This window comes from Amblyomma maculatum, chromosome 10 (genome assembly GCF_055883805.1).
Source record: "Amblyomma maculatum isolate TAMU_Amacu chromosome 10, ASM5588380v1, whole genome shotgun sequence".
In the NCBI taxonomy this organism is placed as follows: domain Eukaryota; kingdom Metazoa; phylum Arthropoda; class Arachnida; order Ixodida; family Ixodidae; genus Amblyomma; species Amblyomma maculatum.
The window spans coordinates 72,394,286-72,420,672 of NC_139353.1; the positions used below are offsets into that span (position 1 = coordinate 72,394,286).

A 26,387-nucleotide genomic window follows, 5' to 3' on the forward strand; every position below is an offset into this window, starting at 1 on the left:
ACATGTGGCATTGTCAGCAGGATCCTGTCAGGCCACGCAGGGAAAGGGCATCCGCAGCTTCAAATCTTGTCGATGTGGATAGCGTAAAGGTTCGGTTCCCAGTTGTAGTCAGGCAAAGTGCAATGCGTTAGCTCGGCCCATGCGCATCACCGGACGCGCAAGTTTGCGTTCGCTAGCCTTTCGAACACTTGTTTCAAACGTACGGCATGCTCCTCGCCTGATTCTGCTGTGACGATTACATAATCGAGATAAACGCATGTTCCAGGAATGCCTTGAAGTATTGCATTCATATACATCTGGGAAATTCTTAGGGCTGCCGTTACGCCAAATGGTAGTATGACTTTGTAGAGGCCCTTCAGTGTATTGATGGTAAGCTACTGAGATGTTGATTAGCTCGCCTTCAACTGCTGGTGTGCTTGTGGAAGGCCCACGATGGTAAAAATTGTTCCTCCGCGAAGTGTGCAGAAGACCTCCTTTGGTGTTGGTAGTGGGTAGGAGAACGGCTAGGTAAACCTGTTCACTGTGCTCCGGTAGTCTCAGCATAGTCGTAGGGTGCCATTATTCTTCCGAACTACGACGAGTGGCGTTGCCCATTCAGTCTTTTGTTGGTATAATGACGCCTTGTTCTTGCTATTTATCAAGTTCCTCCTCTACTGCAAATCTTTTAGGGAAACGGTATTGGCCTTGCTTTGGAGAATTTAGGGCTGGCATTGCTGAGGAACTCCAGGTCAACAGGAGGTTCCTCGTGTCCTAGGATGTCACCGAAGAACTGTCTTGTGCTTCTCTTGAAGGCATTCCACCACTGACTTCGTTCCAGTCTGGTGGACGTCGTCGGTGGTGATCCCAACTGCATCAAGCTAGTTCCTTCCCAGGAGGCTGGATCCAATGCTTTCGACATTCAATAGTGGCTGCTTGACTTTCTTCCCGTTGAATACAACGCCGGCGTCGGCACTATCAAGTAGCGGCAGGCTTTGACCTGACCACGTTCTAAGGCGCGTGCCGTCGTATTTTAGTGTGGCCGCCTGGTCTGACCACGTTGTTTGCTGATAAGGGTGCATGCAGCTCCGGAGCCGACGTCGAACTGGATAAGCTTATTGTGGATGGTCAAGAAGGCCAATATTTTCTGACGCGTGCCGATGTTGGCAACGGTGTTTTGGTCGTACATCGGTGACGGAGGGGATTGACGCTCTTGATTCTCAACTTGTGCCGCGACTTTAGAAGCGTCTGCGTTATGGTTGCGTGACTGCTACGATTTACCCTGCTTATGTTTCGTTATACAAGCTTTATCGATGTGTCCACGGTTGTGGCAAAAGTTGCATGTAGTTGGTTGGAAGCGGCACGTCTGCGGATTATGCTTTTGTCACAGCGCCAACAGCGTTGGACCTTTGGAAGGTTTTTCGAACTTGCCTTCATGTTATGGCTCTGGTTTATCCAATGGCTTGTCTGGTGCAATGGCTCGATAGATCGCGGCATTTGTCGCTGCTGCCACCCCGCACTTTCCGTTCACAAGACGATGCCATGTGCATTTGTGAACGCCAGGTACTTCTTCGCGAACAGACGAAGTTGCAAGGCCTCGTCGCGCAGTGCACGCAAGAATCGATCACTACGCATTATGTCTAAGTGGAGATTTTTGGAGTTATCTAGTGACAGAGATGACGTTGCTCCGACTGACTGTTCGGTGGCTGCTGTGCTCGCAGGCAGCATCCCAAAGTTGCAGTCGGCAACCAGTTTCTTTAGTGCCGCTACGTAGGCACTTGCAGTTTGTCCTTCCAACTGGTCACGTCGTTGGATGTGAGCCCGGCTGTAGACTTCGGATGGCCGCGGGTCAAAGTACTTCTGCAGTGCTGCTACGATGCCGTCGTAGCTATGACGACATCGTAGCAGCCCTGCAGAAGCACTTTGACCCGGTAGCACTAGGCCACGGTAGCTGGAGTACATGGCTGGACTAGAGGGCAAACGGTGTCGTACGTGTCCTCCCCACACAGCTTAAGCAGGTGGGCCCTGTTCCGGTTAATCTCCGCGATGTTGTTTGCCTCAAACAATAATTGAAGGAGTCCAAACCACGATGTCCATGAGGAACCGCTGAACTCCGGTATCCGTCTAGGAAGCATGAACGTAGCCATCATTGTTTACGGCGTAGCTTAACGCTGTGCTCGGATCTACTTCCTCGTCGCCACTGTTATGTCCGCAGTTGACTTAAGAACCAAAGCGTTTGCAAACACAAGAAACTATTTATTGTAACTCATCGTGGGCGGTGTTGGCTGGTGGCCGCTCATCGGCGCGGCCCGAAGTCATCTATCGTAGACACGGCTGGCCGGGGCAGAAAGGAGAGGGCTGGGGGAAAGCAGGAAGGAAATGTCCAGAGGTCTCTCGATGTTCCCTGTAAGGACGGTAAGGAACAAGGATCCAGGTCATTGGTCTTTCGTTCTCACGCGAAAGCCTTGTGAACACGACACCATGGCGGAAATCACGCACTGGTTGAGCGGTTCTTTGTTCCCGCATCTACGCGTCTACGCGCAAGACACAACACTTTGGAAGGTTCAACAAACGTGGGCACACCAACCCATGCCAACTTCTCAATAACTTTCAAGCTTGCTTCTAGCACTTGTACGACTGATATGGAATACAAAACATTTGCAAGGGATAGGGTAGAACGAAAAAAATAAGATGGGTACACTGTATAAGAGAGCACTGAACAAGAGAGACCTTCAGTTTTCAAGCCGAGCCAGCGTTCCAACAAGTGGACTTGTCTTCGTCTGGGCAAGGATTAGGTCATACGTAGATCATACCTCGCCTATAGACCGTATTACCGGTGACATGCTCGTTGTACATTTCACAAAATAGAGTGATTCCTCATTCCTGGCCCCATCATCAAATTTTCTTTCCAAAGATTTCGTTCACGTGTGGAGTTCGCTGGAGACAAAGTTAGAGAAGGAGGATAGACAATTGAGCGAGTTGGAATCGATTCATATTGGAACGGCACAGCGCAAAAAAAGACACGGGACGAGAGTGTACGTATGTACGTCTTCCTTTCAGCCCGTGTCTTTTTTTTTTGCGCTGTGCTCTTCCAATATGAAAGTTAAAGAAAATACCTGAAGTTTCGTTTCATTGCTTTGCTCCACTGTTGACGAAACCTACGGGCAACTTTGCGAAACTATAGAAACCAGAGCTTACTATCGCAGAAGCAGGCCGGAACGAACCGAAGTCGTTGCACCCCTAGTGGCGGAGGAGAGAGTAGCTCAAGCAGAAAATCGCTTATCGGTTCCGCGATGATAGCGAAGATCGAATTAAATAGCCGGCAATCGTGTGATCAATGGCTCTTACTGATTACGCTGCTCCAGAACCTGCTCTCATGAGTGACTTATTCATTACCTACTGGAAATCGGTCTCGGGGAATTCCCAACCGTTTTCGATGCTTACCGTGCCACGCTGTCCAGCTGTTTCTCTTTCCGGGGCTAGAAAAAGCGACCAGGAGAACATCTTGATTTTAGTACTTGATATGATACAGCCTTAGTATTTTTGCACAACGGAGCATGTAAGGAGGATACGGCTGTACCAAAGGTGTCATGTTAAATCGCTCTGTATAAGCCAGTTACATTGGCTTCCATCCTGGTGTTTGCCATGGTGTTTGCCAGGTGTTTGCCATGGTGGGGTAACAATATGTTGACGCAGTAGCATAGTTGGAGGGGTATACGTTGAAGTGCATTTCAGCGTTATGTTCCATTCTCCATTATATCCAACTGAAGGAAGAGCTCTTTTCACAGTTTGTTTCGTTAATCCTATTAGCTTTGTGCACCTGCTGTTTGCCATTTAGTCCGCCCTATAGTTTCCAGCGCATCTATTGTTTTGCTGTTTTTAGCTTTGCTGCTGACCCTCGTAGCCCATCTTTACTGAGAGTAGCAGTTTTTATTATCCTTTTATTAGAGAGTAGATTGCAAAAACTAGCTTGCTGTGCTGTACCTCGGAGACTTTGACATTTGAACCGCACATCTTGCATGCCGATCCTCTAGCAGAGACGTGTGCCGCGCTAATTGTCGCCATCCACTGCACGTGTTCGAAGCTGGTGCCCATCTCGGCGGCGGATGACAAAGAATTTCTTCTCCAAGAACAGAGTACGGGTTACAAGTGATTCCTTCCCTGCTACCGAAACACGTTACGACATGAAAATATTGATATAATTAGTACACCAATCTACGATCTGCGTAAGCATTTTCCACGCTTTAAAATTTCCTGGCTTTATATTCCATTTTTATTTTTTTTATAATGTGTACATCACAAGGTTTTGTAAATATCGTTGTTATTTTGACATCGCTGGCTGATTAGTATCTAATGTTACCCTTATGCCTTTCTAAATGTAATGGCCGAGGGCTCGTCAAAAATCTCAAGCTTTTTCACTTCGCACGCTTCATCTTTCTGATAAATAAATGTGTGGGTTATTATATTGCACAACTTCTAAAAGTTAGTGATGCATTGTGAGCGTCAGCTTTAAAGATGGGGGACAGCTCCCCGTTCGAAGTGTATACTGCACACTTGCAGGTAACGCGCTATAGAATTTAATCAAGTACAGGTAGTAAATTGACTTCCTCTTGAATTTTTAACTCAATTACTATTTCATTTACGGAATAGTGTTATTCAAAAAGTGGAGTGCTTTCTTCAATATGCGGTTACGAGTAATCTGTTGCATTTTTCATACATAGACAAGTTCTGAATAAAGTCGTGCAGCGCATACACTGGAAAAGTGTTTGACGGATGATTTACGCCGTATAACAAAAAAGGATATTGTTGGAGCTTCGCTGACATTTTTGTGAACTGTACACAATCGCATGTTGAGAATAATCAAAAGTTAAAGCCTAACTTGCTGCTTTGTAAGTGTCGCCGCTGATTCAGCGAAGCAAAGTGCTTAGAAAAAGTACATAAAGGCTGCAAGCAGAAAAAAAAAAAATGTTTCTTCTTGAAATTACTCTTCTGTTCAGCGCCCAATTAAACCTTTGGTAGAGAGCTTGTACACCCATCTGTCATATATTTTGTTGGTCTTGAGGGAGCTCTTTTGGCTCCGAGCTTGTTATGTAGAAAAAAGTTTTTACTCAAAAAGATAAATGCATTTTTGCAGCCTGAGAGGTGATGAACAATGGGTAGCAATTAAAAGGATCCACAGCAGGTGAAAGGAACTTTGAAGATCAAAGCAGCATTACATTGAAAAGGGTAGATTATAGATGGGTAAATTCAGGCTACTAAGTGCTAAATTAGTCCCGCAGCTTTGGATTCTGAGTGCCAAAGCCACCGAGAGCTGTGTCTTTGTTATGCTGATTGGTTTCGACAGAAGAAAACCAAGAAATTTAAGTGCAGCTCAAAGAAACTTTGCGCATTTGATGAGGTGCACGCAAGCCTACTTATAACGAACCTGACACTCCTGTGCGAAGTTATAGTAAGTTGACTTGCCTTATATGAGCTGGCGAGCAAAATACAGCCTACATTTCAGCTAAAAAGGTTTGTTAGCTACATCTGCTTCTTCACAGAAATCTTATCACATTTAAGTTTATTTGACCAGTGATTTTGCGCTGTCCAAAAACCGGGTTGCGCATTGGCCTGGGTACGGACGCAGTAATGCGATAGCGATTGAGACGTTAGTGGCAACCGTAATTAGGTGGGCATGGTGGCCTTCGACGATGGACATAGTTCTAAAGCTGCGCCGACGAAGCTTTTGCAATGTATGTGTGCGTAGAGCGTAGACCCTTTCCAATTTTCGTTTTATTGTGGCGACATTTAACATACCGAGCCCGATTTACCCGACCCCTCCCTCCAATGAAGGCTCTGTAGCAAGTGTAGAGCAAGGGGTGCCACTGCGCGGGCGGTAACCCGGCTTACGATTGCTGTTGTACCAATGGGGACAAACATAAATAGAGCTTGATATTCCGTTATTCTCTTGTAATAGTATAGGCGCGCTGTTAGTAGACGCTAGCGCGCTTTAGCTTGGACAAATGCATTTTTAGCATGTGTGATTCTAAAGTGTGATTGCAATTAGGAAGTAATTATTTGCTCCGTTGCTTGTATTCGCGCCTGTGTGCGGCTCCGCTGTGCTAACAGCCCTTAATATCACGCCAGCGTCGATTGCCGCAGGTGCAGAGTCGTCGAAGCGAAGCAGAGCGCCAATCGAGAGAAGAGTGAACGAGCATTCTTATCCGTCATGGTGAGGGACAAAGCAATATGTGCAAAGCATGTTTTGAGGCTGAGTTGAGGTTGTTTTTGTTTACCATCTGCTGAGAGTTTATGTCATTGGATTGGTACAAACTGGCAAGTTTGCAAGCATGACGATACGTTCCGAATGCTCAGGTAGGTAGTCTTTCTGTAGGGTTTGTTTTGATTAATGCTAAGCAAATAGTTTCGTTTTTAAATGTATTTCAAGTTTATGGGTTTCTCTTATTTTGATCAACTTCATTCACACCTACACTTCTCGATACGTTAGACCTGGCTGCGCCATCTGATCTGCTAGACATCTTGTATAGCCTATTTGGTAGAGCAACCGACCTCATCAGTTGTTTCCGAGTTCAAATCGCAAATCATGACGAATTACTTAACTTTGATATATTCATTACAAAATTATAGCTTACCTTTGTACCCACATCGCTGCGCTTCTGAATGTGTAATCACTGCTTTACAAATAAATTGTTGGGCCGAGGTCAAACGCTAATATTATTATTTTTCACAAATCGGAATGGGGGGGGGGGGGGGGCAAGTGGTTTCCGAGGCATCCCGAGCTGTTTATTGCCATGTATACTCCCCTGTGTATCATGCGCACTATAAAGAGTGGATAAAAACAATTAGCCGCACATGTTTAGGGATCCATTCTCTTGGTGTCTCCGATGCAGCTGATGGTTTGCAGGGATTAGTCCACATTAATCAGAAGAGCATGCGTTATGACATCTGCTGCAGCAGCAGCAAATGTGGGGAACACACTTGACCTCTTCGCGTTTTCTACACACCATTTTCTTTAACAATATTTCTGGCACGTAAATTCTAGAAATCTGAAACCCCGTAGAATTATTATTCGGGCCTCCTCTACAAGGGGGCAGAGTTTAAAGCGCTGATAAGATAGCAATGGTAACGCATGCACGCAATTAGACCTAGCGGGTCACCAATGCATGCCCCGTAGTTCGTATTCAAACATCTGAGGTCGCTGTCATTGATTATTGTGAGCAGTACTTTGTCTTTGGTTATCTGGAAAGAAATGTTTCTTTGGAGGTAATGCACTGAATGGGGATGTTATGCCGTCAACCTAATGCCAACAACGTTTATTGCTGCTTATCAAAAACTGCGCATATAAAGGTTTTGAAGTCTTATGTAGCAGACAACACATGTATGAGGTGGGCTATGATAGAACTGGAAAATTTGCCGGCTATGGAGTAGAAACTGGTAATTGTGAGCTCTCATTAAGCCGGGCCGACTTTGAGTGAAGTACTAAGGATGGTGTGCACTAAAATGCTGGAGGCTGAAATTCTTGTTGCAAGCCCTAGGTTTGCTAGAGTATTTGAATCATGATTTCAGACGCAATTACCGTGCCCAAACTCCATATAGTCATGGTGGATACAAACGCACGGCGCGACTGAAAAGAAGGCGCGCGCATCGCACATGTTTCCGTAGCAGGAAATCGTCGAGCAAAACAAGAATAAGTAATTCACGTTGGCACGGGTTCGTTCGCGTTGCTACAAACTCACGCTATCGGCGTTGATTCTGTCTACGGTTCACGAATGTAACACGTGATTAGTCGCTGAGGTTTCTAAAATAAGCAGCGAGCTGTGAAAGTGCAACAACTGGAATACTCTAATCTCTGATTGTGCCAATTTCTACGTCATTTCCGGCTCTTTGTAATGGCAGCCCTTATTCTAGAACGCGACCCTGTGTTATGAGCATTGGGCTTCCACGGCAGGGCGCTTGCATGCTGTTCTGAAAGCTGCACAACTTATATAAATGCCCTAAAATGCAGGTTATGACAGTGACGCTAGCATTCGACGAACCTTCCAATGTACAAAATTGTGCATTGCGAACATTGTATGAAAACTCAAAGCTTCATTATGCTAAAGGTACGGATTAGTTACCATGCCGCAGGCTTTTTTGCTTTGGTAATTTTCGCCATTGACTAAGTTTATGTCGTGGTCAGTAGCCAGCTACAGCTGTGGCGGGAAAGTCACGGGTACTCAAATTTTTGCTTGTTTAATTCGAATATCAAAAATTGGTCTCAGTGTTCTTTTATTTTTTTTATCTTGGTTCAAACCGAGCATTCCAATTCCTTTTTACATATAGAGGTTGGATGGAGTAGTCGTGCAGGTTAGCCTGACATATGACTATGCAAAGTGGGACAGTCTTCGATACATTCCCAATTGAGGACGTTCGAGGTGCATGACAGCCTGAAATCAAAGAAACAAAATACACAGTGAGTACCAAGCTAAACCACACTGCCCTACGTTGTGATCTGCATCTCTTTGTTTTTAGCTTATCATTGTCCACACGTTATTATACAGTTAGTAAGCACTCCTCCGACACCTCAGAATTCGCTGCAGCCCCTACGTATACACATGCCTCTATGTAAATGTACAAGCACGTAGCAACGTCTAGAGCAAACAGGATTTGTATTCGTATATACTGGTGAAGATACTGTGTGGCCATCTACTTTCTCTTTAAACAGAATGTCATGGTTGACGTCACGGTAGCCTATTTGTTGTGTGACATTTCAGGTCGTGAGACGCGCTTTTCTTTTTTTCCTGATATTTTCTAGACAGAAGCTATGGCGATCCCAAATCTCGTGATAACAGCTTGCCTGTCAACTTGGTACACCTTGGTAATTTCAGTACTGGCTGAAGTGGAAGGTACGAACGCAAGCTTCTCCTGTCTCTTCTCCCATTTCTATTGTCTTGATGCAAATGCAGCAAATGATGTGTGTCGCTTTCATGGCTGAGGGCCGGAGATTTCTGGAGGTTTCTAAGCTACCAAGATATCTAGCAATACTAATGAGTTCGGCGTCCCCATTACATTAAAGTTCATAAGATTTGCACAAGCCTTCACTATGTCTTATGATTCGCGTATCAGATGTATTTTACAATGACGTCTTGCGGAGTGTCAAATGCAGAAACGGTAGCCAGATTGGTATGCTTAGCACCCTTTGTTCACTTGTTTTGGTCTGACCCTCTCAACCATACAAGATTTCTCAACCATTGTGCCAGGCCCGATTCCTACCTTAATTGGAACCTCCCAGATATTGTATACACGGTTTTACAGTGCACAAAGTTGAACACTCACGCAGAAAAATTGGCGAGTATCTTGCTTTTGTGTGGAGGAATGATTTGAAATAACTCATGAGTTTATGTTCCTGGTAAAAAAAGGGCAGGGAATGTATTTCTTGGAAACAGAAAGTCAAACGAACAATGGAAGCCTCCTCGACCGCCTCCCTCCATATGGTGACGTTTTGCCGTGACGAATACAAGTCCTATAGTCGAAACGGCGTAAACACAAATGCCCTCAATAATTGTTTAGTTGCTTTTCATTATGGATGATTCTAAAATATTGTTTAGACTTGTTTTTCACGGCATGGTCGAATTAGAGGGTGGGTAGAAATGTACAGCCTTTGTCAAAAATATATAGCCCAAGTGTTTTGCTTCTAAGCACCGTAACAGAGCTCGTTAACATCTGCAGCGTTCGAAACCTCGTAGATGACAAATTTTACCCTTGCTCTTCTCTAGTTTACCCATACATTCCAGTATTGCTTCCAGGAGCCTCTTTACAGGGCTTAGAAGCGAACCCCGCGGGCTGTATATTTTTGACAAAGACTGTACGTCTCTGCAGCGAAAGAAATGATCATGGGCATTGAGAGTGCGTCTTACTGGCATCATTGTAAGAAGCGCTACTCACTTGAATGAGTGCTTTTACAAGGCTTACGTGTAAACGGTAAATCAACACTTTTGATGTTTAGTGAGTACTTCCGCAGTTTATTAACAAAGGAAAGTACGGTTTGCACGAACGTTGAATGCCTGTACTGAAAAGGTTAATGCACGCTATGCAATTATGTTGCACAAAAAACCATCAATTTTATTGTTACTTATTGCTCTTTTGCCTCTTATGAAAGTATTGAGAAAGAACGTCGCATTATATCCCGCACGAAAATTAACCTTCATATAAACTGTTTTCGCAAAAAATGACTAGAAAACTTGCCATATGAACATATTGCCATAGAGGGACGTCTTTTGTATACGGATTTAGCTCAAGGTGGATCGACTCATGGCAGTATTGGGAGACGCTAGAAAAGAAATAATTATCGTTAACTAGTAAGTAGATTACATGTATTCTAATAGAAAGTTTTTACCTACTGATCCGAAGAAAAATTAACGGACAGTCCTCGGCCAGCAGACTAGATTTCAAGAGAAGGTACACGTACCAGTGAGCGACGGAGACTCAGTGAGGAGGCTTAATTGTACCAGGGGCGGTTTGAGATTATCGTAAGGTCTGTACAGCAGAGGTAGCTGGTGACATTGAACAAAATTATACGTGATGCCAGCTTAAAAGGGGATGTACGAATGCTCAGGAAACACCAAAAGCGCTGGGAGTTGAGTGTTTAACTGCAGCTTATTTTCGAAGTTAGCTACGCAGTTATGTTGGGAGGCTTTCAAAGCTTCCTGTATGATGAGAGGAAAAACAGTGCAGCATCGCAAATCTTACATTGAGATTCGGAATAAAGAAGCCAGCTATTTAAAACTATGCATGCTTCGTGTGCTTCAAAAACATCATATTTAACCGCATAAGGAAGCAACACCTATTCTTGGTGCGAAGTTAACTGAAAATGTTATTTAATCCCAATGGGCGCCATTGGTTTGTTTTGATTAATAGGGCTCAATGTCCCGAAACGACTCAGGCTATGAAAGACGCCATGGTGAAGGTCTCCAGAAATTTCGGCCGCCTGGGCTTCTTTAACACGCACTGACATCCCAGATTCAACGGGCGCCTTAATTTTCGTCTCTAACAATAAGCGGCCGCCGGGCACAGTAGTCCAGCGTTGTAAGCACTCCACCACTGCGGCGGGTAAAGTACCTGCTCAGTGCTTTGCAAAGTCATCTGTAAAATGTATGGTTTACGCATCACCCCGCGGGAGGGACCGCCTATAGCAACATACCACCAGCAGTCCGAAAATCACCAGAGCTAAACATAGCCACAGAGTAATGTGTTGAAACTTCGCTGCGTACCCTTCACGCTTAGAACGAAATAGATTTGTCCTCGTTCTTTTTAGCAGTATGAAGGACTAAGCAGGTGTACGTGCATGGTTTTGAATTAAAGTTGCTGACGAGCTCTTGTGTACAGGAACACTGCCCAAGAGCGTGTGTTCATTATGTAGACGTTAAACGCCACAAACCAAACCAAACCAAACCAAAGTATTCTTTAGAGCGCGGCATTAAGCACCTGTTCGGTGGATGGGCCGCGTCGTGATTCATGCTGTTTTCGGTGTAATTAGATAAAAGAAAGTGAGGAACCACGAGCGAGTCAAAAGCCGAAGACAAATTCTCAAAAGCGAAAGATATAATCAGCTCTTTATCTGAAAAGAGAGAAACAAGATCCTCGACATCCGCAGCTCGCGCGTAGACCTTCTTAAATATATCTTTTTCTGAGAGGTGCTTTTTTCCTCGAGTCAAATATTAACAGTACATTGGAACTGCCCACCTACAAATAGAAGCATAAATCACACTATTTGCCTCAATCTATAAACAAAACGCTTAAAAAGCGGGGTAATTTTCGATTTAGCGAGTATCGTGATTGTCCTTAAAACGTTTTACAAGATGAGGACAAATGCGTAAAGCACATATTCTACCTGCCTGATTTGTGTCTCGCTTTTATCGCTTATAATATTTCCTGAACTTTCTCTGCCGTAATGAACGCGTCTTAGATACGGTTAGGCAATTCGACCGAAAAAGCAGCTCTGATGAAAAGAACAATAAAAGTCAGTCAGGGGAGCTCCACTCTTCAGTGAAGCCCTAAAATGAAATAGTTAAATGCGTGATACAAGACATACTATTATTAAGAACAAATAGGTGGATATCCCACTGCCAGAACATCTGTTGGTAGGCGACACTTGTTTTGCTTTTAGAGTGCCCTTGATCTCTATGCCTCCTCACGCTCTGTAAGACCCAAAAGAATGTGTAAACTAACCTAAATCTTGATATTGGTAGAAGGAGCAATGGCCCCCTAAATCATCCTCAATCTCCTCAAGAACGCAGGGGCAGAACAGGATGGTATTTAATTCTTAACCTATATATATATATATATATATATATATATATATATATATATATATATATATATATATATATATATATATATATATATATACATATATATATATATACACACACACACACATATATATATATATATATATATATATATATATATATATATATATATATATATATTGTGAGCACTGTGTGGCGCTTCATCTTCCACACTGCTGAACGTGCTGCTTCATCTTCATCCTGCTCCCTCTTGTAGATACCCATCGTCATCGCGGAGTGTGTTTGGCTGCAGTGTGCGACCAAGGCTTCAGGTCTGTAATAAAGCCTGATTCCCCAAGTCCGACCTTCGCGTTACCTTACACGTGGTGGAGGTGCGCCTTGATTTCCCCGCTGCTTCGTCACCTGCATCCACCGGGAGCTTCGTTCTGGCCGCCGTTTGACCCCGACCACCATCGTCATGACACAAGAGGGCCACTCCGCTATTCCGGCTGCTACCAACTCGACTCCAGCTCCCCTTGCCACTTGGACTGTCAGTAGCCGTCAGCGCGACCCGCAGATGTTCGCCGGTCTCCGCGGCGACGACGCTGATGACTGGCTCGACAGCTACGACCGGGTCAGTGCTTTCAACCGATGGGACGATTCTCTTAAATTAATTAATGTGTCCTTTTATTTGACGGATGTGGCCAAAACGTGGTTTCTAAATCATGAGTCGACGATTCCGGACTGGGCTACCTTTAAACAAAAGTTACGCCAGATTTTCTGCGCTCCTACTGTTCGCACGGAGTCCGCCAAGAAGAAGCTAGAAGCCCGACTTCAGCGGCCTAATGAGACCTACACCTCTTATATAGAAGATGTACTTTCACTTTGTCGGCGCATCAATGACACAATGCCAGAGGCCGAGCGGGTTCGGCACGTCCTTAAAGGTATTGGGCCACTCGCCTACAACGCCCTGGCCGTGCAGAACCCTACCACAATCGATGCCATCATATCCACTTGTCAACGCCTTGACGAACTACAGTCAATACGCCTGCAGCCTGATCCCACTTCATTTGGTTTCACTGCCGAAGCTGACCTCCGTGTGCTTATTCGCGAATTAATTCGTGAAGAGCTCTCGGCTCAAGGTAATTTGTGCCGCCCTGCATCTGAGCCACATAATTCAAGTGCCGGCCTGCGTAGCATTGTTAAAGAAGAGCTGGCCTCAATGACCTATTCCCCGCCAACATCGGTCGCTCCTACCATTTGTCAGGTGCCAACGTACGCCCAGATCACGTCCTTGCCGCCCGCAGTTGGAGCGCCTACGCCACCGGCGCCTACCACTGCTCATGTCGCTGCATTGGCACCACCTGCCGCAGCGCCGACATACTACCCCAACTGGCGCCCAGCCCGCCCTGTGTGTTATTACTGCGGGTACCGAGGCCATATTTCCCGCTTCTGTCGTCGCAGGCTCCAGAATGAACGCCGCGGCTACGAATCATTTGAAGCAGACTACCCTCCTCGCTTTTCCGGCTCTAACCACCGTTCATTCCCCGATTATCCCCGACGTTCATCACCCCCGCCAGAAAGCCCCGCTCCGCCTGCTGGTTACAGGCCTTCAAGACGCCGTTCTCTTTCGCCTTTTCGCCGCTCAGCCTCGCCTCTCCGTCAAGCTTCTCTGACGACCCCCCGCCTGTCGGAAAACTGACCACTGCAGTTTTAGGAGGGAAAACTGCACTCTTCGGCCATCCCAAAAATCCTCCGGAACGTCCCTGGAATATTATTTTAGTGCGGGTTGAAGGATTATCTGTTGAAGCTTTGGTTGACACGGGCGCCGCTGTTTCTGTGATACACACTGACTTGTGCTCCCGCTTGCGAAAAGTGAAAACGCCTTATGATGGACCTGAACTCCGTGGAGCTAATGGTGCAATAATTCGGCCTTCTGCTAAGTGTACTGTGCGAGTTTTTGTTGACGGTGTCCGCCACCATGTACAATTTGCCGTGATGTCACCGTGCGCTCACCCAATTATTTTAGGCTGGGATTTTCTGTCTGCCGCATCAGCCAGCATTTCGTGTCGCGACAGGATCATTTACATGAACGAGAGCGATCCGTCTTCTGAACATCCCGAGCCCCGTTATCGCCTGCTTGCCGCTACTAACTCAGTGTTGCCCCCTGGATGCGAACAACTTGTCGCGCTTACTTCTGCTGACATTGATAACGGAGATGTGCTAATCGTGCCTTCTGATCGCCATCTGACCCGCGGAATCGCGCTACCACCAAGTCTTGTTCGGTTTGAGCATGGCACAGCGCTTGTCGCTGCTTCGAACACTTCCCCAGAGCCCATTGTGCTGACTAAAGGGACATGTTTTCCTTGTGTCCTGGACATTCACCCGGTGTCCCTCACCACCCTTACCGCCCCCTCTTCCTCACCAGCAGCTTCTTCCGATGCTTCTCTCTGTGTTCTCTTTGGCACCATCAATCCTGACCTTCCTGCGACTCACCGCCAAGCTTTGCAGGAATTACTTCGAAAACACCAAGCCTCCTTTGATGTCACTTCTCCGACCTTGGGCCGAACGTCTTCTGCACAGCACCGCATTATTACAGAAGGTACTTCTATTGTTAGCCGCCGCCCTTACCGTGTTTCCTTATCAGAACGTAAAATCATAGAAGATAATGTGAATGATATGCTCCGGCGAGACATTATTCGGCCATCAGCTAGCCCCTGGTCATCTCCGGTCGTCTTGGTCAAAAAAAAGGATGGGTCCGTGCGTTTTTGCGTTGATTACCGCGCACTTAACAAAGTCACTCGAAAAGATGTTTACCCTATGCCACGAATTGACGACTCCCTCGACTGTCTTCAGGGCGCCGAATATTTCTCCACTTTGGATTTGCGTTCCGGTTACTGGCAGATACCGATGCACGAAGCCGACAAAGAAAAAACAGCATTCGCTACTCCCGATGGGCTTTACGAATTCAATGTCATGCCTTTTGGACTTTGTAATGCCCCCGCTACGTTTGAGCGCATGATTGACACTGTTCTTAGAGGACTTAAGTGGAAAACATGCTTGTGCTACCTGGACGACATAGTTATTTTCTCTGCGACTTTTTCTGATCATTTATGCCGCCTTGATCAAGTATTAACGTGCCTGGCATCCGCCGGTCTCCAGCTGAACACAAAAAAGTGTAATTTCGCCAAGAAAGAAATCAAGATCCTGGGCCACCTCGTCAGCCGCGATGGCATTCGACCCGACCCTGACAAGCTTGCTGCAGTTTTGAACTTTGCACGCCCTCAGCGGACTAAGGAACTACGCAGTTTCCTTGGCCTGTCTTCGTACTTTCGCCGTTTCATTCGAAATTTCGCTACCATTGCTGCACCGCTCCACCGCCTCCTTACAGACCGTACTACTTTCAATTGGTCCGAAGAATGCGAAAAAGCTTTCCAAACCCTAAAGAATGCCCTCACTTCGGACCCTGTTCTCGCTCACTTCGACGACACTGCTGCCACCATTCTTCACACCGATGCCAGCAGCCTCGGTATCGGCGCCATACTTCTGCAACGTGATACCGCTTCTCGGGAAAAGGTAATTGCGTTTGCCAGTCGAACTCTAACACTAGCGGAACGCAACTACACCATCACTGAGCAAGAGTGCCTAGCCGTCGTTTGGGCAGTTCAGAAATTCCGCCCCTACCTCTACGGCCGCCATTTCACGATCGTTACCGATCACCACGCTCTGTGCTGGTTATCAACCCTCAAAAATTTGACTGGACGCCTGGGCCGTTGGATTCTGCGTTTGCAGGAGTACCACTTTGATGTCATATTCAAATCGGGGCGCAAACATCGAGATGCCGATGCTCTTTCCCGCTGCCCGCTATCAGAATCGCCACCTAGTGCTTCCTCGAGCCTTCCTGCGTGCACCCTCGACGTCCCAATGTCGTCCAGAGCCCCAACCTTAACCTGTGCTACTCTTGCCGCTGCTCCAGATCGCTACGCCATTATTTCAAACCAGCGAGCAGATCCCTACTGTATTTCCCTAATCAACCTTCTCACCGGTGCTTCTCACCCTCCTACCGCTAGGATGCGCAGGCAACTCCAAAAGTTCAAACTTGACAACGGCGTGCTCTCCCGTTATATTTATTGCTCCGAAGGCACCCGTTGGGTCCCCGTTATTCCGAGAGCGCTTCGCACCCGTATCCTGGCGGCTTTCCACGATGATGCTACAGCCGGTCACTTAGGCTTTCATAAAACTTACCACCGCGTGGCCAAATCACGCCGGCTTGCTCGCGTCAACACGGAAGCTAGCCAGGAAGACCGCAAGTACCGCTATGATGCAACCCATCGCCAAGTTTCGTTCCGTCCCGGCGACGAGGTGTTACTTTGGACCCCATTACGCACTCCTGGCCTTTGTGACAAGTTACAGCACCGTTACATTGGTCCTTACACAGTTCTTGCAAAAACCTCCCCGGTCAACTATCGCGTCTCCCTTGTTTACCCTCCTCCGGACTGTCGTTACCGTGGCACTGAAGTTGTCCACGTTTCACGTATGAAACCTTTTGTTCGGCGCATTCCTGCGAACTAATTGCGGCCAGGCTGGCCGCTTGAACTGCGCGGGCGAAATAGTGTGAGCACTGTGTGGCGCTTCATCTTCCACACTGCTGAACGTGCTGCTTCATCTTCATCCTGCTCCCTCTTGTAGATACCCATCGTCATCGCGGAGTGTGTTTGGCTGCAGTGTGCGACCAAGGCTTCAGGTCTGTAATAAAGCCTGATTCCCCAAGTCCGACCTTCGCGTTACCTTACAATATATATATATATATATATGTAGAGAGGGAGAAGAGTATTAATCGAGGTGTACACTTCATTAAAGGAATTATTTTGCTTGTTTAGATGTTCTGACCACAGGCCTGATCTTTTTCAAGGATACGTTTTTTAAAATCTACTTCCCTTTTATAGAGGCTGGACGGGCGAGTAGATAAATCAGGGTAAGGTTGAAAGGAGGACAAAATTTATATAATGGAGAGGGCAGATAGCCGGAGGTATCCGAAAAGTACCGACTGCGGAGAACAAGAGTGCTAAACTTTTTAAATTATCCAAATTTTAATGTTTCGGTACGATCAATATTTTATATCACTATTTCACCGCTGTTTTTTGTATTTTTTCATTAATATACCGTCATACGTCCAAGATATTTGCTGCTATTTTTTCAGGTTCAAATTTGTTAGAGAATGTTCCAGTTGACGCTTCAGACCTGTACAGATCTTCGGGTGTGTATTTCACATTTTAATATCTTTCAATTCATTATTTCTTTATTTCTGTTATATTTCAATATACTTGAAGTCAACCAGGCTACAAATGACATACTGTATAACCTGTAAAGAGTACTCAAATCTCCCTTTCTGATTAGCCTTTTAGTTACGCTTGGCTGTAGTTTTCTTCACGAACCATATGAATTTCTTGTAATAACCCATATATCTTTGCATGACACTGAAATCCACTTCGTGACAGGGGCAGTCGTAAACAGCATCAACTTTTTTTTTCACACACTTTTTTCTTTATTTCCTTCATTTCTTCCTGAGTTTTTTTAGTTATTTTATCCATCAACCCTTGCAGCTTTCAGAGTTCCCCAGTACAGTAATTGTGCAACTACACATTCAGTAATTTATTATTAAGATCCATGCCAAATCACTCAATTTAACCGTAAGCCAGGTGCGAAAAAAGTGTCAATTTTCTCGTGGCGTGCCACGTGTAGTTGTTCTAATGTGTAAAAAGTTCTGGCCGATAAAGTGAAAAAAAACCTGACTAGAATATTACCACAAAGGTGTAGTCTAACTTTCAATGATGTGCGGTGAATGTAAGGCTGCTTTATGACAGGTAATGAAACCCGCTAACCAAGAGATTGGGGGGGGGGGGGGGGGGGGGGAGGGTTGAGTAGAGGTCAAGGTTTCACAGCCAAAGTGAAGTATTCTTCTCCGGGCGTGAAACTGAATGCTGTGGCTGAGCTAAGGGTCATGGCGACAATTCGTTCTAGGGAAGTATGGAAGCTGAACTAATTTTTTGCTCCTACGTTCCGTGAAAAAGCGACCCTGAGCGCTGCACGAAAGGAATTTTAAGTTGGAAAGATATATGCAGTAAGTAAATTTCTTAACGTCACTTTGATTTATTACCACCTGGGGGTTTCAGCTAGCGCCTGAGAGACGAAGAAGTTGAAAACTCTCGTGCGCTTCTTCTAGCTAGGACTGCTGACATTTCATTGTGTGTCGCTTCTCTGTTACTGCTCTGCCCTGTTACCGTTCCTCGTAAACCCCTGTCTTCGCGGCAATATAATTTATTTCTAACATTAATTTGTTTTTCTTCACACCCATCTATAGAAAAATACACAGTCTGTGACACCGAAGTGTGCAAGCAGCGAGGTAAAGTATTCTTGGCTATTCGTGTCCTTAACATCTATGACTGAGTTGTGGAATCCGCGTATGGCTCCGGCGCGCACGGATGAAATTTTGTGTCCTTCTAATCTCTCCCACGAATTAAGGCTGAACAAAGTGAAGAAGGTGGCTACACAACGTCAAAGAAACCTGGAAAAGGACTCAGGAGGGGATGCCTCAGCTCTCAAGCCACTGTTTCGAGAAGAGAACTTGCTGAGACGAATACTGACGCCCTTCTCGAAACATTGGCTTGTGGGATGATGCTCCCAAGTAGCAGGGCTTTCAATGCATAGCATTCACCGCGCTGTCAGAGCTGCACCTTTAAAGTAGACAGTGAGGTGGGTACACAGCGCACATTTGCCAGGCCAGTACCTCATTGCTGCGGGACGAGAATTCAGCAACAGACCCTGGTTTGAAATGCCTCTTCCGAAATGCGGCCACGCGCGCATAGTTTTTCATATCCTGTTCAAGCTATAGTGATCTATATGAATTCATGCATTCAATTTGCTCAAAATCGCTTGTGCATATGCAAACACCTTAAATGTATGTAATATTTGAGTGTACTGCAGTCATTCCTCGGAAAATTTCCCATCTAAGACATCGAGCGCATACCTATATTTATATGCGGCCATGTTTATGACTAGTGCAAACCAATATACACCTAATACAGATTTCAACACGTAACTTTAATTAAGCACATGTTAGATTTGCGTACTCGTCCCTCTAAACGTGCCACAGGAGAAATGTAAGCATATTTATATTCGCCTAAGTTTACAATAGCGCGAAACACAAAATGCCGGCCAACAATACCACTTGTTTTTCGATTGCTTGCAATGAAAAGCGATAATTTTACATTCCGGGCGACACAAAGTTAGCATGTAAGATTATAGAGGGAGATTTTAGGGTAGCCAGAACAAATGACATCGGTTATCTTTCTTAACCCGACTATAGTGCAAAAACACGGGAAGATGCAGTTTCGGCAGTAAACATGGTGCCGTCACTGAGATGATTTATCCGATGCCATAGAGATCAGGTCCGCTACAACGGAACACTTAATCGCTAAGGCCACTAGTTTGCGATGCCACATGGGGGCCGCCACGGTAGCTTAGTGGTAAACCTTTTCTCAGTGCTCTATGACGTCCCATGGTATTCACTATCTGCTGGTTAAAATGATGGTGGAGTATCATAAGATAAGATATTCTGACAGATTCCACAGCTTTCGTAGAACATGAATGCTGGTCACTCGCACTGATGAGAATGTTTCTCTACTGGTGACATATTCAGTGACAGTGTTACATACGCGTGGAACGTTTATGGAGCTATTCCCGTGCCGCCCGAATTGTTGAGCCAGTATGGCTAATTGTCACATTGAAAAAGTTTCATTGTTATGTGAAAACAGACGTTTGGCACGTGCATATGCGCTTTACTGGCTGCACTGTATATTTATGGTCAAGCATGCAATACGGAAATAAAAGCTGTGTCTTAGCTGTTAAACACTAGGCGACTGACCTCGAATACCCGGCTTCGAACCCGGCTGGTACGAATTCTTTTTGATGGCTTTTCGTTTAGTCTGAAACACTGCAATAGGTCATAGGCTCCACCTTTCTTTCGCTGTGTTGTCTCGCGAAGTTGAATTATACGTCGGGACGACATGTCGAACCGCTGCAGCGGACTTGCCATGTGGTTGTGACGTCACGAGAAATCTTAGGCAATAAACGTGAAGCAACACAATATCTGATAAGATTCTTGGTCGGAGGTTGTGAGCGTATGCCTGCTTTTGCGCTGAGAAATAAGCGCTGAGAAGAAGCAGTGACTTCAGGCGCCTATTGCCGTTATCCGAAAACTGAAGCAACGGAAGTGCCGGGTGCGTCACTCAAAAATAAAATGCAACTTTACGTTTTTTTCGAGCATGAAGCGCTGAACAGAAACTGAAATAAAATATTAATAAAATAGTTTTATGGAATAAAATTACTTACTGTAAGAAACGTAATACATCAGTGGCGTGCGTCGCGCCATCTTTGTTAACTTGAAAAATCGGCGCGGCGTACAATCGTTGTAAAAGAGTTTAAAGCATGTTAAAAGGCGATTGTTGCTGCGATCTGTCTTTGAACGCGACCTAAAGGTAACATACACTCACTGAAGACAGGAATTGATTACCGTGAAGGTAATTGTATAGTGAAACCGTTGTCAAACCGTCACATCCTGGCTGCATTCGGTTTTGCTGCTCTTAACAACAAAAAACATAGTATTAGGCAACCTAAAGGGGAACATACCCCCAAAAATATGGTCGTAGTTTATTTCATTGTTTTTAATTGAAAAAATAAAAATTTCACCTACAGGAATTGAACACATGTCTTACAATCAGGTGCATGTTGTGAATCTATTGCGCCACAGAAGCGTTTTTTTCTTTATTACCAATTTTCAACCACACAGCATACACTCTGAATACACAAAAACAAAACAAAACAAAACAAAAGGGAATGCTAAAAGCCCTAGGCAGATTCTGCCTAAAGCGCTAGATTTAAAAGGGCTACACTGAAGCCAGCTGGTCCAGTACAGGTAGCCACTCTGGAGAACTATCTTGTGCACGCAGAATTTCTCTCAGGTATACCACGCTCTCGATGAAGTAGTGTCCAAGTGATGGGTAGTGCGGTCTTTAAATGCGCTCTTACTCGTTTTGATGCAACGTACTAAAGATGGTGAATCCATTGCGCCACGCAACTGCCATGATCAGAGGATTACTGCAAGCAATGTTAATGCTTGCAGTAATTAGTTAACGCACTTTAATGTATGCTCAAAAAACATATAGCTTTAATGACTTCCATTTTGTTGTGGTTTATTTTTTAGTGATGCCACCTGGCACTTCCGATTCAGGGAATGACAATACGCACGATAGATAGGATAACTGTGTAGGAAAAGCTTAATTTAAAAAAACGGCGTTTCTGAATTATTCATTGTGTGTCTGATTGAATTTCAAATCGGTTATGCGATGTATTTCTTCTTGTATTGAATAAATTGGAATATTGCATTTATTAACTCATAAATAATTGATCATTTTCTTAGAGATGATTGAGTGACCATTCGATTGATTCATATATCGAACTCCCTCTGTCCAGCCCGGCTTATCAACGCTTCCCTCGACCGCTGCATTGACCCATGCGAAGATTTTTACTCCTATGCCTGTGGTGGGTGGATACAAAACCATACAATACCACCGAGCAAGTCTGCGACGGGTACTTTCGACTTGCTGTGGGATGAGCTGCAGGAGACGCTTAGAAGTAAGAGTTCACTATATTAGTTGTTTACCCTTAAGTTCACGTAGTACTATTTCGTTGCTTCCATTATTTGCTTATAGGAATAAATGTTTTTAGAAAAAATAAATGTATGCTTCAAATAGGCCCAGCAACGCAAACCATACGGCGTTCACCCCTTGTCATATATAATCGCAAAAATCATAATAATTGTATAGTGTAGTGAGTACTCTCTGGAAAGTTTTAACTAGGAACGATGATGTCGAAACGTCGCGATGATATGCGGCAGTTATTACAAAATGGCAAAACCATTGGGCGTTATATTATTGATTGGTTGGCGTCCCATCAAAACAATATTTTTGAATACCTCAGAAATTGTTATCAAGAATTATTATCAGCACATATCAAGTCAGCTATTTCAGCTCGTCAGTTATTTCAATAGCACTCAAATGGCAAGAAAAAAACGTCCTGAAAGATGCTGGGGCGGGGGGGGGGGCGAAACATTATCACCCAGCAGATACGATTCAATTTACTCTGACGCCATAACAGCACATGCATATTGTCCGACTGTCCATGTTCCCGCTTTTTCATAGCTGGACACTGTTTCTTATGCAGGCAGTGTCAACCAGCTGCAACAGTTGTCCATGCTTCTGCATCTTCTATTACTTTAAGCTTCTCGAGTATATTAACGAAGCTGTTTCGCATGTCAGCTTGTGCGATATTGCCGCGTGCCTCTCTGAAAAGGGGACAAAGAAGAACAGAGGACAAAGAGGACGAAACTGAGTGTAGCGCGTGGAACTGTTCCGATCAGTGATCGCTGCCTTGTAGTCGTTACATTTTCTGGTGGAGCAGCCGGGTACGATTTCCCTTTTTGCTGAGTGCAACCCCTCAAGGGCAACCGAGAGCCACCACGGATTTGACACCGGTCCATCGCAGTTGCAGCCGCCGCCTTCGAGGTCAGTCGCCAGAGTTCGGGCCTCTTTCCTGCACGCCTGTGGCCAACATGCATAGATACAACACGAGCATTGCTGCTAACGGAGAGTCTTCACCCCAGTTTGTCGTCCTCCAGTCTCGAACGCCACCGTCCTTCCATGGCGAGCTTTATGAGGACGCTGAAGACTGGCTGGACCAATTCGAACGGGTCGCCAATTACAACGGCTGGGATGAGCAAAGGAAGCTCTATAATGTCTACTTTGCTCTCGAAGATTCAGCGCGGACGTGGTTCGTGAACCACGAAACGACACTATCAACATGGGACCTCTTTCGTCGCCAGCTGTTGGCGACCTACACCGCCAACGACCGAAGAGAGCGTGCGGAGTCGGCGCTGAAATCTCGTATCGAAGCCCCAAACGAGAGCATTGGAATGTTCTACGAGGACATGATCCGCCTTTTTAGGCGTTCTGATCCAAATATGTCAGAGGAGAAGAAAGTGCGCCACCTAATGCGCGTGGTGAAGCAAGAACTTTTTGCTGGGCTTGTGCGCAATCCACCTGGCACGGCATCAGAGTTTCTAGCGGAGGCCACCACGATAGAACAAACACTTCGACACAGGGCTCAGCACTATAACCGTAACGTGTCCGCCATGTCACCGGTCGTCTACGGCTCCGGCTTCAATGGTTCTGATGATGCCTTAAGGGAGCTTATTCGATCTGTGGTCAGAGAAGAGCTGAGACATATTCAGCTACAGGGTCTAACATCGTCGTCGAGGCTTCCATCACTCGCTGAGGTCGTTCGCGAAGAAGTGAGGCAAGCCGTCCCGGAACCGTCTGTGCCTGGTGTGCGGCCACCGCCACCGAGTCTGCCAAAGTAGCGGCCCTGCTTCAGCAGCACAACCTCTGTGATCCTCCAAAAGGGAACCCCACTGTGCTGCATCCAAACCTGCACCATAGTGGGTGCGGCTCTCCCAGAGCGAGAGTGAACCCCCCTGCTCTTGATCCAAGCCTACGCCATCCTCCTCTTCTAGCCGAGGCACGATTTCGAAGGACTGACGTCTGGCGTGCTCCTGACAATCAGCCCCTTTGTTACCACTGTGGTGAGGCCGGTCACATGTTAAGGTTCTGTCCGTACCGCCACGCCGGACTTCGTGGCTTCCATCTGCGTGCACGATGCCCTCGGAGTGGTGAACGACCACCCGAAATCGAGGAGTACCTGTCGACGCATACGAATCTTCCGGACGTCCCACAATACGGGTCTCGCGTCATTACCTCTTCCCGTTATCGTTCTCCAAGTCCACGGCCCTCTACATCCCGCACTAGCCGCTCGACGAGCCCCCGCTCCCCGAGGCTTCGGGAAAACTAGGAACAGCGACCTGCGGAGGTGAGGCCGCTGACGAGCGAAGTGCTGAACATCCTCCATCAAGTTTAGTACAAGATAATGGCTATCAGACGGCGACATGTAACGATGATCCTGAGTGCGCAGTTTCGGACATACCAGTTTCTATCGACGACTGTCTCATTACAGCTTTAGTTGATACGGGGGCGGACTATTCAGTTATGAGCAGTGGATTAGCCAGGAAATTGAAGAAAGTTTTAACCGAGTGGACTGGGCCTCAGATCCGCACTGCAGGGGGACACCTTATTACCCCGGCTGGAAGATGCGTTGCGAGAGTTGCAATTGACGGATTTGTTTATGTTTGCAACTTCGTTGTACTTACCCACTGTTCGCGAGACGTCACACTCGGCTTGGACGTCTTACAGGCTAATGGTGCGATAATTAATTTACAAGAATCACGAGTGACATTTTCGCCGAGCCAAGCCATTGCGAGATCTAGTGTCGACGGTTCATCAACGTCCGCCTTACGTATTACAGCTGCTGACGTTACGGTCCCGCCGCGGTGCAGCATTATGGTCTTGGTATAAAGTGACTCACCATGCGACCGAGACGTACTGGCAGAGACTAGCGTGGGCTTGCTTCTTGGGAAAGGGATCTGCGCTGCAAGAGGACTTGTTCGCTTACGGGATGGTTGTGCGAAGCTCTGGATTACGAATTTCGGGACTGAGTTTCAGCACATTGCGAAAGGAACGGCCATCGCGTATGTTGCCGACTTTATTGAGCCAGGGAACATCTGTACTCTGGCGCCACCGTCACCAGCCAGATGTAATGCACCCGACATTCTATCAACTGTGGACATTAATGCCAATCTGTCGGTGGTTGAGCGGCGGCGAATCCTAGACCTCCTTCAGGAATTTGCTGGATGCTTTGCAACGTCTTCGAAAGTTGGGGGTACCCCAGTAGCCAAACACCACATTATGGTTGACGCGGAGACCAAGCCGATTTCCCAACACCCATACCGAGTGTCGTCAACAGAACGAGAGGTTATTCGAAGACAGGTGCAGGAAATGCTTATCGATGACGTGGTACAGCCGTCTACCAGCCCCTGGGCTTCGCCTGTAGTGTTGGTGAAGAAAAAAGACAACACCTTGCGTTTTTGCGTCGATTATCGTAAGTTAAATCAGGTAACGAAACGGGACGTATACCCGCTCCCACGTATCGACGACGCATTTGACCGGTTACGCAATGCCAAATATTTCTCGTCGCTTGACCTCAAGAATGGCTACTGGCAGATAGAAGTGGATGAAAGGGACAGAGAGAAAACAGCGTTCGTCACCCCCGACGGCCTTTATGAATTTAAAGTGCTTCCTTTCGGTCTCTGTTCTGCACCAGCAACCTTCCAGCGAATGATGGACACCGTTCTCTCTGGACTGAAGTGACAAACGTGCTTAGTGTATCTCGACGATGTCGTCATTTTCGCGGCTAGTTTTGAGGAGCACCTTGACCGACTGCGAATGGTACTACGGGCACTGCGTTCAGCCCAACTGACGATAAAACCACAGAAATGCCATTTCGGATTCCAGGAGCTCCGCTTTCTTGGCCATGTTACTAGTTCTGAGGGCGTGAAACCAGATCCCGACAAGACTGCTGCTGTGAAAAATTTTACGCGCCCAACCGACAAAAAGTCCGTTAGAAGGTTTTTGGGGCTTTGTGCCTATTACAGGCGTTTCGTAGAGAATTTTTCAGTGATTGCCGAGCCTCTTACGCGTCTTACCCGAGACAATGTTCCTTTTGCGTGGCAAGATGATCAAGAGGATGCTTTCAACGAGTTGCGCTGGCGACTGCAGGCCGCCCCGATACTTGCCCATATTGACGAAAACGCCGCTACGGATATCCATACCGATGCCAGTAATTTTGGACTCGGTGCCGTTCTGATTCAGTGGAAAAATGGCACTGAGAAAGTTATCGCCAGGATGATCACGCGTGTGTCGCAGAAACGGAGCGGTATGTGAGAGGGGGATACCCTGCGCCTGGTTCAGAGCCTGGTACTCAGTCGCGTAGGCTACGCCCTCCCGTATTTCAACCTCAACAAAGGAGAAGTGGAAAGTGCAGATATCATCATCCGCAAAGCTTACAAGACAGCCCTGCACCTACCAATGAACACCTCTAACGCAAAACAACTAGCTCTTGGCGTTCACAACACCT

General features: G+C 46.2%; 1 protein-coding gene across 1 annotated transcript in view; it reads left to right on the forward strand.

Moving 5' to 3' along the window:
- The first annotated feature begins 6,305 nt into the window (after positions 1-6,305).
- The window catches only part of LOC146176781 (neprilysin-1-like), a 46,403-nt gene continuing 26,321 nt past the window's right edge, over positions 6,306-26,387 (forward strand). The window contains exons 1-3 of the mRNA XM_084581387.1: positions 6,306-6,330; positions 18,607-18,648; positions 21,777-21,938. Coding sequence (XP_084437513.1) covers positions 6,306-6,330; positions 18,607-18,648; positions 21,777-21,938 — 229 coding nt within the window. The remainder of the gene's footprint in view (positions 6,331-18,606; positions 18,649-21,776; positions 21,939-26,387) is intronic.